Source organism: Pinus tabuliformis, chromosome 2_2, assembly GCF_031772625.1.
Source record: "Pinus tabuliformis cultivar Carrire ecotype Pingquan chromosome 2_2, CPIR1, whole genome shotgun sequence".
In the NCBI taxonomy this organism is placed as follows: domain Eukaryota; kingdom Viridiplantae; phylum Streptophyta; class Pinopsida; order Pinales; family Pinaceae; genus Pinus; species Pinus tabuliformis.
Window position 1 is genome coordinate 1,015,915,411 of NC_142300.1, and position 14,150 is coordinate 1,015,929,560.

The following is a 14,150-nucleotide window of genomic DNA, read 5'->3' on the forward strand; positions in this document are numbered from 1 at the left end:
ATCAATACATAGCAGAAAAAACCGCGGGCTCATTTTTCAACACATCCAGATTAGCATTATTCTTCAAAACTTCTAGCCATCTTCATCATGGAAATCACATACATTAAAACATGCTTCAATTTGGTTGATCTTGTCCGCCCCCTTAGAGTACAAGGCTCATCCAATCACGAGTCTTCTAGTCACTTTGTTCTTCCATCTCTCTTCATCTGTTGCCAATGCCACAGCCCTAGCAATATTCATTATGTGCCTGCAATCCTCAATGAGAGGTTCTGGAAGAACAAATACAGCTAAACAAGATAAACAGAGACAAAAGACTCATAATGAAACAATAATAGAAACAATCAAGAAGGTACTTATCTCCTAAGCGTGTGTCAACTCCCTCTTGACCTTGACTAACTGCTCTATCTCTCCACAAGGTCAAAGCATAATGTTGGCAAGACCAATGACTGATAGACACCATCATCATTGTCTGTCTCTCAAGGCACATACCCCACCTAGGTGTTCACAAGGTATGTCCTTTTAGGACAATTCCTATCTTGGAATAACACGTCCTCAAGGAATTTCCTCTTCAACTACTCTTAGCTATTGGATGCACTACCACATCCCCAAAGAGTATTGGAAGCAATCTCAGATGCTTACCCAATCCTCCATTCTTTCTTCACAATATAAAGACAAGAATGGTGTGTCTATCTCTCCCTTTCAACTAGGGAATATGCTCATTCCTATACAAGGAATACACCCAAGCTCCCTCTTACCCAGGAACTTGTCCAAGCTCCCTCTTACCCAGGAACTTGTCCAAGCTCCCTCTTACCTAGGAACTTCTTACCAACATCAGCGATCTTCTCTTTGGTGGAGATCATCGTATTGTCAGCTACTTGTAAGGCTCCTTCTTTCGATGTCATGAATTTCATCTTCTTCATTATGGAGCCTTCATATTTTAGATTTTCTTTGTAGGGCATCGACCATCCATCACTTTCTTTTCAATGAACCATAGTGTTGAATCAATTGTCATGTCATCCTTCTTTGCATCGGAAAGTGACCTTCTACTCCACATCTGACTTTTCTTCACATGACTACCTCTTCTAACTCATGTTTCTTTCAGGATCATCCATCCATTCTCATGAGTACTAGTTGTAAGTGACATCTACAACTCTCTTTAGGTCGCCCTGTTTCAACCCAACCAGATGTTGTTCAAAAATAATAAAAAAAGAACATTAAATCAAAGTTACCTTTTACGATGGCCTTTCATCATGACATCTGTGTCTTGCAACATCAACATCCAGCACATTTGTAAACACATCTCCAAGACTTTCAATGTCAAGGGTTTTCTTCCTTCACAAACTTTATCAAAGGTCATCATACGTTCTCTATGGAGATGTCATAGCTAATTCTTCTAGTTATTGATGTTGATCACTTATATTATCGTACGTGACTTTAGTCGCATCTTCCACGAATTCTCCTTCCTTTCTTCACATATTGCTCCTCAGGAACTTCTATACATAGTTCCTTCATCTTGTCAACCACCTCATATTCCATATGAGGACATATTATGTTGAATTCATCTTATCAATATGTGAACTAGTTCAAGGTATATGCCTTCATGCATCTTTCTAAAGGAAGAGATCGCTCTTTCAATCATGCTCCATGAGAAAGAGAATTCAACCACGTTATCTGCAACTATATGATGACATGACTTAATCTATCAAATACATACATACCTCTTTTCTCCTTTTGGTCATCTAGACTTCCATCAACGGCTTCCTTTCCTTGCTTGAAAGTACTTCAATCATCTTGACATGTTGCACTCCTTTGTCACCATACCATCATCCTTCTAAACAATGGATCCCACACAAGGTGGATTATCAACGAGACATTTGCTTCTTCCAAGTAGAGGTGAATCTTCTAATGAAGATTCCAATGGAGGATCTTGATTATCCTCATCATGCAAATGCTCCTTCCTAATGATGATGATGTATGATGATATCCTATATCATGCTAGATGACTTTCTTCCAACCATATATAATACGACTTATGCTTTCAATGAGGATACCATGAGCTACTTCCTTTCCATCATAATGGCTGCTACAACCATGTAGACTTCTACTTCAGCTATCCTTTCAAGCTTCTATAATGATGTCATGAGCTCTTTTCTACTTCAATTGAATGCTTCTAATATGATGCACCCTATCATACTTACAATGCTTCTTATCCTGACAACCATCGTAGAGGTATTTTCACCTCCTAATTCTCCTTGCTATGTACCTTGGAGATTTTAATAGTGAAGATCTATCCCTTCTTGGATTTCTTCTCATCAAGTTCTTCTACTTCTTTGGTGATATGGGCTTCATTACTTTCTTTTCTTTTCTTCTTGTCCTTCTAGAGTTTAGGACAATCTCTCTTGAAATGCCCATATTCCTAACATCAATATCATTGGATCTTTGACATATTGGTCTTCTTGTTTTTTCTTAGGACCAAACTTTCCAAATTTTCCTTTTCTCTTGGCCATGGTAGCAAACGCTTGAACCTGTTCATTTGACCCAACATCGCTCTTTGCTTTCAACCTAGTTTCTTCAATCTTGCATAGTGACAAAGTTCGCTGAATGGGGTGGTTTCCTTCTTTCGACAGATGCTTGATACAAAGTTGCCCCATTCATCAGGTAGTGCATTGAGCACCACGGTGGTCATTTCTTTGTTGGACATTATTTCCCCCAACTCCTGTAGTTGGTCTCTTATTTGTGACACTCTCATAAGATATGAGGTTATCCCTTCTTCCTTTGAAATCTTCATCTTGTATAGTTCGGTTCTCAAAGATATAACTTCTCTTGAGTGCTTTCAGAGAACAATTCTACCAACTTATCATAGATTTCTTTTGAATTCTCCAACTTTGCTACATAAGGGATGAGGGAATCCTTGATTGATTCTACAAGGATTCCTTGAGCCCTTATTTCTCCTTTCATATATTTTGATAAAGCTTGAACTTCTTCTTGTGATGGCTTGGTGATTGAACCCTTAACATGCCCAATAACTTCATTTTCTATGATGATCAAATCTATCCTCTTCTTCCATGCAAGGAAATTTGATGATCCAACCAGTTTGTTGCTCTCCTTGCAGAATGAAGTCATTTTGATAATAGATTCAGACATAGATATAAGGATACTTACTTGTCAAGTGAAGATGCTCCTTTAATGATGATATCTTCAACTTGCTGATGTTAATAATAGAAGATGTCTTCCTTCAAGTATGCTTTGAAAGGTGATCCTTTCTTCAATGAGAGGGAGATCACTTTGATTTCCTTAATGTTGATGATGGAAATTCCCTTGGATGTAGAGACTTCAAGATGCTTCAATGTGTAGTCCTTATTTGAGTGGAGGTAGGGTCCTTGAGGTCTTATTTTCCTTGTGAGCTTCCCAAGAATGCTTCAAGTGTAGAACCCTTCTTTGAAAGAGCTAGGGTTTTGAGGTCGTCTTTGATACTCCTTAGTTTCTTCCTTCAAGATACGGAGTGGGTTAGTCCTTCTTGATGATTTCCTTGTGCTCGGCTCTTATGTATCCTTCTTGACAGTTCGATGTCCTCTTTGATGTCTTGACCTTTCTTGATACTTCTTTTGATGGTCCTTCTACAAGCTACCTTCCCTTGTCTTGTCACCTAAGCTCTAATACCATGTTGAGAAATCTAGGGCAGCTAGATTAAGTGATTTCTCTTACTTTGATAACTGCTTGTGATGTGTTTTTACTTAAATTGATTAGCTTCTTCTTTTACTTTATTATAATTAGAGTTCTTATCATCAAACAACTACCAAATAATAAAGAACAATGAGACAAGAGGACACAAGATATAGGCAATCATCCATCGCCAAAACCTCTCTTTTTTAGAGGAAAACCCACAAGAACTCTTCTCTTCTTATAGAACTTCAAATGACGAATTCCAAGACCTTGACCCTTGACCAAAACCCCTCCAAGACCAAGTCCAACATCTTCTTGATGAGCCTTTTCTTCCACAAAGTCAACTTCAATCAAACTGACCTTCCAACAGTTGCTTGCTTCCTCTTTGACTTTAATTTTAGACTTGAACTTTTTTACTATGATTCTCAACCCTCTTGCAGCAACCCTAACTCGCACATGTGACAGGAATATGGTAGAAATGGTCTCTTTTCTCCTTCACTTGGGCAACAGTTCCTTCTTCAATAATTTGACTTGTATACTAGAGTGAAATTACCCCAAAACTTAACTTCATGTAGGGATTGTAATTCGGTCTTGCTGCAACTAGACGGATGCCCTAATTTTCTATTCACACGTGTGAAACCTTCAACCCAAATACATTCAAAAACTCAGATTCTTTCTTCTTTGAATCTTCTTCTTCTTCATTGGATTTGGGTCTTCTTATCTTCTCTTTATTGAACTTGTGTGTGCTTTATGGATGCCTTCAAAAGTGGTCGAATAGCCTCTTATATATAGGCTTCTTATCCTAGCTTGTAGGCTGACTTGACACTTGAACAGACTAACTTGTCTTGGAGCATTATGACAAGGTCTTCGAGGGTCTTTGACTCTATCTTGACTCAAGTAATTTTTTCTTTACAATATGTAACATGCCCAAAAGGATCTTCCATCCATAACAATGACTCTTATCACTTGTAGACTCAATGACAAGCCCTAGAAGCACTCAATGGGTGCTTGACGTATAAATCAAATAACCTTGAGCATGAAATTCATGCCTCAAGAATAGCAATAATAATTTTATTCTTATCTTTACATCAAATACATAAAATCATGATTACATGTCATTATGAAGACAGAACCTAGTTAAATATTTCAACACAAACTACGCAATCTAGCAACCCTTTGAGAGAACACAGGCTTACCCTTGTCCATATCAGAACCACAGTCTCTTAGATCAATCTTACAACCATTGAATACTTGAGATTGACCTCTGCTACAGCTTTAGCATTAGATATGCCCGTTGGCTTACTCTAGCTGACCCTCGGCCCTTCAGATTTGAAACATGGCTCACCTAATCTAGCAATGTTTGGCCAGCCACCATACTAGACCTCCTCACCACCATGCAGCCTTTTCTAACCCACAACAACCTATTAATATTTGCCTTGGGCCTCCCAAATCTACCTTCCACAAGTCTACGGTCAACCTACCAGCATGCAGCCCTTCTCTCCCTTCTACGTATAGTTCTAAGGGGTATCGGCTCCTTTCCAACTGCCTTAGAAACCTTGCCGTCTACCTACAACAAGAAAACTAGGGCTTTGGCCCTTCAATACTCATAACACACCTTGGTTAGGTTTCCAACCTCCTCGACCTTGTCTTAGCAGACTTCGATTGCTCTCATTACCTCTTCACATTCTTTAGGGCATGTGGCCTTTCTCTAGGAATAATCTTGGCCTTCATGAGGAGAACTTGGCCCTCCTAGGGCTCTCTTAGCAGAAGAGAGTTCACATCCCTCTTGCACACGATATGACATGAGCCTCTTCTTAGGCTCCTTTTATACTTTTCCTTGGGTCACTTAGGAAACCCTCTAGTTCTAGGGTTTTAGCCTCTTTGACCCATAAAATAAATAATTATCTCTTTTGGTCCTAAACCCACATCTTGGGTCCAAAGCCCCTCTTTCGGGTAAATTTCCAAACAAACTTCTTTTTGGGGGGTTTTTCCTTCTCGGAAATACCTTCCAAGCTACCCAAAATCTAGCAGGTCGCACCCTTTCATGGGGCCCAACTTGACAATTTGAAGCCTACATGAAGCCCAAAAATAAAAATTTTATTTTAATTTCCATCATTTTTCTAGGCTGACTTAGGAGGCCTCTTGGCATGCGAGAGCGCCTCCCGATGCTACACAAAAATCAACATTTCTTTCATTGTGTCCATGATATGCTTTTTCATTCTTTTAGCTACATCAACCTCCACAGCAATAGTTTTTCAGCCCTACTCAAGGAATGTGAACATATGGATGCCCAATCTCAAAGAACCAATGAAAAAATGAACTTGAACAATAGATGTGATATTTGGGGCTTGTAATGTGTAATTGAAAGCGACAAGTATGGTATGAGGGCAATGAACATGCTATTTCAATCATGGCTTTCCAAGCAGTGCCCCTCCTATAAGTTATAACCCTGAGGCCTCAACAGAGGTCCCACTAGACTAGGTCTAAAGATTAACGCCCCTGGTAAGGTGAGAGAACAAAATTACAGTCAAGATCTGTTAATCTTTCCGATCACCCTATTCTCCATGCTAAATGCCCAAATGAAACAAGTATAAAGCTATAAGCACCCAATTGCAAAATTATCTAAGTACCTTTTGAATAGCAGCCCACCTTCATCCAAGTGGAAATGTCGGATGGTGAGAGACACATGGCTTATGCAAAGAGTGGAGGCACAGAGCATATCATCATCAAATAGTGGCTGGCAGGGGCTGCTGGCTAGCTGGCTTTCCGACTAGCCGTCAAATGTAGGAGAAAAGTTCTCCTATGGGGTTACCCATTTTGGTGGATAACAGATCCCACACAGCTTTTCAAAGCTTTTGCAGGCACAAATCACAACTTGTTTGGGCCAAACTGCAGGTCTTTCTGTCCAAAATCTGACAGAAATGTCGGTCTGTGTTTCGGTTATGCATTTCAAAATCCCAAAACTCCCCCAAAACATTTTGGTACATTCTGACTGTTTTGAAATGTGTTTCTGAAATTTAATGCATTTCTGGCTCAAAAACATCGAGGGGTTTGGGGTTTTGTTTCCTGCAACTTATGTACGGACAAGGATAAACATAGACTTTCAATCCAAGATTGCTTACCAGGTACTATATTATGAAGTTAGCTTGTTAACCAGAGTCGAAAAGTGCAGCCACCTTGGTCTTTATGAAATAAATCTTAACATGGAAAAGTTTGATCATACCCTTCTCTTCCTTGTGCTGAAGACTAATCATGTTAACTGCCCCTTTGCACTGTATTATAAACGATATTTTCATCTACATCTCAGTTGCACTATATCTGGGATGCTGGTAATGAGAGACTGTGCTCATATATGTATCAAAATCCACTATTCAAGTATGAATCAAGTATAGCTTCTTCTCTTATTATATCGTGGGTTCCATTTATGGTATATGTACTTGCATGGCTTTCCTGATAGAAATTCAGTAAACTCTACTAATAGATTGATCATTAAGGTCTCCAGTCCATGAGAAGCATATTTTGGTATGGTTATCTAATCAAGAAATATATGGTTCAGAATCCAGATATTATGTATTTCCAGAGTAGATAAACATGTTAGTGGAAACAATACAACGTTTGTTAAACATTTTATTTAGCATGTTCCTTTCGTAAGATAAATCTATGTACACATTTGATGTGAAATGTGCATATTTGAACAGCAACATCCCCCATCTTTCCCTCCCCCTGTTACCATGGTGATCCAAGAAACCCACAGGATTATTATAAATCACTGCCAGCATCCATATCACTGCCTGTTTTTATTTCGAAGCAAAACTGAAGTAAATAGGGAGACATTTGCACAAACACAGAAAAAGATGCACAAAAAAATAAGAGGGTCTTAGAAGTGGGGTTGACAATATTTTGAACTAACATCTTAAACAGTTTGTGCCGTAATCTGTAATACGGGCTCCAAAAAGATCCAGATGTGTCAAGCCAGTCAGACCTGCAAAACAACACGGGCATCACTGAAATTTAGTATAACCACCAACTTAGGTCTCAAAAACATCCATGGATATCCATTCTATTTGAGAAACTATTATTTGTTGCATAAATCACAAAATAAATTTAAGTGTTTCAGGCCAGGCATATGCAAAGGAAGCTGACCACTTGAGATTGGTAAATGTCTAAAATATTGAAACTAACACCAACAGATGCCTTTGAAAGAAACACTCTTAAGCATATAACTGGGTATGCTAAATATACTTCTCAGAAATGGTTTATTAGAAACTGCTGATCAATCTATTTAAATCCGAATTTAAAAATAAATTGCTGATGAAAAGGCCATGGCAGATAACGACTAAAAAGTGTAACCTCTTTCCTTGTATGGGTGACCAAGAAATAAAAAATGTTTAATATATGAATTCCAAGACTCCAACAAAATACCACATTTTAACGACAGCCTCACATACACCAATCATAAAACGTTCAAGAGAAATCTTACAGAGAATGTATAATGTCCATTTTGTTCAAGAAAAAAAGAGTACCTATATTATAATATGAAAACTAATGAAAAAATTCAGGTGCAGTAGTTATCTTCTGTCCTGCTGATCAACTACATTACTTCATTAAATAGCCTTCCATTACAAGCTATATATTAGAGGAACTATAACTCTGTGATTTCAGAATATTAAGCCTCCTGAACATTTTAAATAAACCAAACAGAAAGACCCAAACTCAAACTCCAGGGTAGCTAGGATGATGCAGGAGCATCTTTCCATTATATATATAGAGAGAGAGAAGTTCTAGAAATCCTAAATTATATTCCTAAATAAAAGTTCTAGAAATCCTAGATTATGTAAAATTCTCAAAAAAAAAATCCTCTAAACTTCTAAACTTCCTACAAGTTTAGAGGAGAGGGATTATTTCTTAAATTACTGAGATCTTTCCTTCCTCCAGAATAAATAGGGATGTAATGCATATGTTGGAGCAAAGGAAGGAAGGTCCCAAGCTTCATAATTAAAAAAATGTTTGTTTGTGTGTAATATGTGAGTTTGGTCTTAGTTGTGTTTTAATTCCTTTATTGCCATCAATTTTTGGTATAAGAGCAGAACAGTTAGATTTTTCTTTGTCATCGTTGAAAGGTGAATATTAACGTGTAGTGGAGATCAACGAAACTAAAACCTTTTTATGACTCACAAGTTTCCCATTTCAATTTATAAAGAGATAAAAGAGGACTATTCCTACTTCACATTATTTTATTGCAAGGATTTAGTGGATCGATTTATATGAAATTTTTTCAAAAGTCGGCATATGAGAGTGTAAAAGCAACAGCTATTTCTTATATTTAGGTTTTTGTAAAAAGGGATTATATTATTTTTTATCCCTTTTATAAAAAGAAAAAAGCTGTAATTAAAATAAAAAATAAAAAAATAATATATGTATATATAAGGAGCTAAATATTTGCAAGATAAATCATTCAAAAGATGGCACATAGAGCCCGAGGAGCCAAAGGAGAGAACAGGCTAAGGAAGAGCAGCTGCAAACCAATCTTACTTGAATTAAGAAGCATATGAACAAAATTGGATGCAACAAAGACAGCACAAAGGAGAAGCGTCGACACCGGCAACATCAACATTCAAGAAGAGTCCTCAGAAGAAGAAGACGAAGCTGACGCTGAAGAAGAAACTCAAGAAGAAAGAATGATCAAGATAATTGCAAGATTGAGCACCAAACCAAGATTGGAAGTGCCTATGTATGAAAACAACTTAAATGTTGAAGAGTTGATCAATTGGATCAATGCCATGGATAAGTATTTCAACTATGAGAATGTAGCTTGTTATCGCTCAATCTAGTAGGGGTCCTAGGAGAGGTTCCAAAGGGGCAACTACTAGACCAAGTGGCAACAATGGGACAAAGACCCACTGCCACATCAGTCAATGTCCCTTGCTCTTTATGGAATTTCACCGATGGAAGGAGATGCGGTATAAGGGAAATCACTATGAATAGTATATCAATGAGGGAGAATGAGTGATTTCAAGAGCCCATTCATAGGGGAGACTCAGATGATAAGACTTGCTCAAGAAACAAGGTGTGTGGCTGTCCAAGAAAGGCTTGAAGAGAGTCCTAGACCTAGGGATTAGGGACATTTCTTGATATAAGATGCCCTAAACCTAAGAATCCTAAGAGAATAGGGTTTCTAAGAAGATCCTTTTGAAATTGGAAGTGATAAGGGCGTGGGACCACCAAGAAGCCCAAGAGGACCCAAACAAGGTCAAAGGAAACAAAGGAAACTTCAAACAAAGAGTCTTGACCAAGTAAGGGAATAGAAAAGGTTCAAAGGAATTAAATTTGACTTGAGTTTTCAATATAATGATCTTTGATGAAGCCACTAACCAATCAAACCTAGGGCCAAGAACAGAGTTGGAGCTAAGGCTTGGGATAATTCCAAATCTAGCCATGGGAATTCGTTCAAAATTTGTGAGGGCCTCAAGGACACCCTGGCACAGTTGCTCCCCAACTCGCTCAACAAATGGATGGTTGCAATGGATTCGTATGATTTTGTAGGAGACAATAGGGTTAGGGCTTAGAAAAAGAGAGGAGGACATGAAGAACATATTCGTTTAGGTGATCACCAAGGATAGGATCAATGCCTAGCCTATTGGGAGAATGCAATCAATGAGCTTTCAACCTTTGTAGTTCTTTTACTTAATCAAGGAGTTCCCCAGCGACTTCGTATAGCCCTAAAGATAGTAACTAGGTTACCAAAGAATTTTATACCACTTATTGTTGCAATTTGATGACTTATTAAGGCATTTATGGATATAATGTGTTGAAGAATGTAACTACGTTCAGTCTTCATAAATGTAGTTGAGTCATTATGTAATGTACTTATGAAAAATAATTTTATTATTATTACGATGACTTATTGAAGCATGGGTTTCATGCTTGGGTCATCATGTTTTAGCTCAAAGCCCCCATTGAGGACTTCTAGGGTTAATTCTGAGCCATTAGATTCATTGTCCATTTAAAGAGACCCTTCTTGGGCTTTTGAATCGTGTGAAAAGATCTTTTATCGAGTCAAATTAGGTATTGGCCACCTCCACACCAAGTCGGCCTCAAACAGGGCAATTCGACCTCACCTCAAGCCTATATATACAAGGAGATCAAAATCATTTGGTGCATTCACTCTCTCTCACACAAGTTCGATATCCAGAAGAAAGAGTTGGAAAAGTGCAAAGTAGGAAAGGAGGCTAAAAGGAGTGTGAAGTTGGGGAAAGAAGAAGGAAAAGTGAGAATCGAAATTTTAGGCTATCTATCTCTCTCTCGTGTGGATTCATCTAGTAGATTGAAGTCTTTCTTGTCAATCCAAAATTGTTGCTATTGGTGTTGCTACCATTGTTGAAATATGTAACTAAGTTCGGTCTTCATAAATGTATTTAGAGTCACAATGAAATGTACTTATCGAAAGAATGAAGAAAATATTATTATTATTATTATTATGACTTATTAAAGCATGGGTTTCATGCTTGGATCATCATGTTTTAGGTCAAAGTCCACATTGAGGACTTCTGGATTTATTTTGAGTCATTAGAGTCATTGTCCATTAAAAGAGACCCTTATTGGGCTTTTGAATCATGTAAAAAGAATTATTTTTGAGTCAAAAATGAATTTAGTCTCCTCCACACCAAGTCAGCATTAAGAAGGGTAATTAGACCTCACTGGAAGGCTATATATACAAGCCAGTTCGAATTCATTTGGAGGAATTCACTCTCACACACAGTTCGATATCTGAAGCTGGAAGCTGGGAAGTGCAAAGTTGGAAAAGGGTTGGAAGGAGGGTTGGAAAGGAGTGCGAGTGCGAGTTTTTGGAGGAAGATAGAAGACACCAAGATCAAAATTTTCGGCCAACTCTCTCTCACTTCTGAGGTGTATCAAGGGAGATCGAAGTTTTCCTGGTCTAGTCGAAGTTGTTGCTACCATTGCTACTGGGTCGACGCTGCTACTGCATGTTGATGCTGCTAGGTCGAAGTTGCTTTTGAAGGGTTATCATCTGCAAGAAGGATTGACAGTGGACTTGGTGTGGAGGAAATCTTTGTCTAGGTCAAAGAGTCTTGGATCATCTCGAGAAACTATTGAAGGAAGAATTGTTGAATGGGTTTTCCCCTAGATAGGGGTTTTTCCTTGGTGATACGCCTACATCTGTTGTCCTTGTGTTATTGTTTTGGTAATTGCTTGATGAACTACAAGATAAAATAAGAACATAAAGATAAAAGAATCACAAGTAATTATCTATACAAGAAAATCTTTCTGCCTTTCTAATTTTCTAACATCGTATCAGAGCTAAGGTGAAGGAGAAAAAAGGAAGTTTTGAGTATCTACTGAAAGAAATCTAAAGGATTGATCAAAAGATCATATAAGGAGCTCTTATAAGAGAAGAAGCTCACTATCTTCAAGGACAATGTCTAACACAATAAAGAGTGAGAACAAATTGGAAGGAGCATTAAACTACAGATCTTGAAAGAAGAGAATTGGCCTCATTCTTGAAAAGTACAGGGTCTTGGATTTGGTCAAAGGAAAGGTGAAGAAACCTAACAAAGAATCCAGTGATGCAGACAAGGTGAAGTATAGAGAGTCAGAGATATTGGCCATGGCATTGATGGTAGAAAGCATAAAGGACAATCTTGTCCCATACATTTCCAATATAGACCATGCTTAAGAAATGTATGAAGCATTGTCAAAATTATTCACTATCAAAAACATTGGTCAAGTAGCAAGTTTGAAGAATGAGTTAAGGACTACAAAAATGACAAAGGATGATACTGTGGCTTCCTTCTTTGTGAGGATATCTAGAATTAGAGATGAACTTCAAGCCATAGATGAAATTGTACCGGAAAAGGAGCTAGTAATCACTACATTATTGGGATTGCCACCTACTTGGAGTTCTTTTGCTTCAAGTCTCAACAACTAGAAAGAAGCTCCTACCTTTGAGAAATTATGGAATGCTTGCACCCAAGAAGAAATGAGAATCTCATTAGTATCCAACAATGAAGAAGAAAAGGTTTCAAATGCATACTCCGCTTCTCACAAGAAAGGAAACTCCAAGAAGTCAAGAGGGCCAAGAAGGAAGGTCGATATGTCCAAGATAGAATGCTACCAATGCCACAAAATGGGTCACTATAGAAGTGATTGTCCTAACAATCCAAAGAACAAGAAAAGAAGCAGAGACCAAGCCAATGTTGTTGAAGAAGGATCTCCAAAGAAGAATAAGCCTGAAGAACTGGATATAAGGGACTTACACTACTAAGTCCTTTGATCTAAGCTTTAGTTATTTCATTTTGATTTTTAGTGTTTGTAGGTGTAAAGTTTTGTAGATGTTCTATGCTAAGAGCAATTTCACTTTTCTCACAGCAATCATACAAGTAGATAAGCAAAATGCAGATAGAACATATAAGCAGATCTTACAGAAGACAAATCAGAAACAAGAAAAATGTATGTGTTTGTTTCGGCGGTCAACAGGATGCTTCAACCAGCAAAGTCTCCTTTGGTCAGCCAGCCCAGCATGTGTCACAACAACCCTCCAACCAGTAGATGAGTCAACCCAAGTCAGTTCTACAAAAGTCAACGCTGTCCTGAAAAGTCAACGCAGGGGCAGCAAGCTAAAAGTCAACGCAGCAGCAAAACGGTCAACCCTTTGACCTCGATTTTTGTGCCAGGTAGTATGGCCTTCAAAAATCGAACCTCCCACAAGTTTTCAGCTTGTTTGGACCAAGCGTTGACCAAAGTCAACGCTGGTCAAACTTCTGCGAAACCCTAGCAGCAGAAACCCTAGCAGCAGAAAAATCCTCTTCGTCCTTCCCACGTGTGGCTGAAATTCGTCCTCCAGGTAGCTCGTACTTTTTAGGATGAGAGAGGAAGATGTGAGTTGTGTTGTGATCAAATTCTCTCCAACTTTTCCTGTATATATATATCCATCAATGAGGGTGTGTGACACATCTGTTGGGCATGTGAGCCTACATTACAAAACTGGCTGACCTTTGCACATATAATTTATTAAGAATAATAAATTCAAAATATAAGTTCTGCTCATCGGATTAAGACTATTTTTATATGGATTTTACACCTCTCAGAAAGAGGAATCCAACAAAAAATATTAGCCTCTTAATCTGAGCATCAGAACATGGAGTTTGGACCTAGTTGTCCAAATTTAACACTCCCTCTCAACTAGGGAGAACTCCATCTATTAGTGCAATTAACATCGTGAGTCATCCCGCCGAAACTTGCTTTGCTGGCTTCTTTATTTCAGAACAAAACTGCCTTTCTAATTTTCTAACATCGTATCAGAGCTAAGGTGAAGGAGAAAAAAGGAAGTTTTGAGTATCTACTGAAAGAAATCTAAAGGATTGATCAAAAGATCATATAAGGAGCTCTTATAAGAGAAGAAGCTCACTATCTTCAAGGACAATGTCTAACACAATAAAGAGTGAGAACAAATTGGAAGGAGCATTAAA

The 14,150-nt window shown here is 38.1% G+C and overlaps 1 protein-coding gene across 3 annotated transcripts in view; it reads right to left on the reverse strand.

Annotated features, from left to right (window-relative positions):
* The window catches only part of LOC149196818 (uncharacterized), a 219,157-nt gene that overhangs the window by 26,785 nt on the left and 178,222 nt on the right, over nucleotides 1-14,150 (reverse strand). For all 3 annotated transcript variants that reach the window (XM_089405658.1, XM_089405659.1, XM_089405660.1), the window contains one exon: nucleotides 7,574-7,645. In XM_089405658.1, coding sequence (XP_089261784.1) covers nucleotides 7,574-7,645 — 72 coding nt within the window. The remainder of the gene's footprint in view (nucleotides 1-7,573; nucleotides 7,646-14,150) is intronic.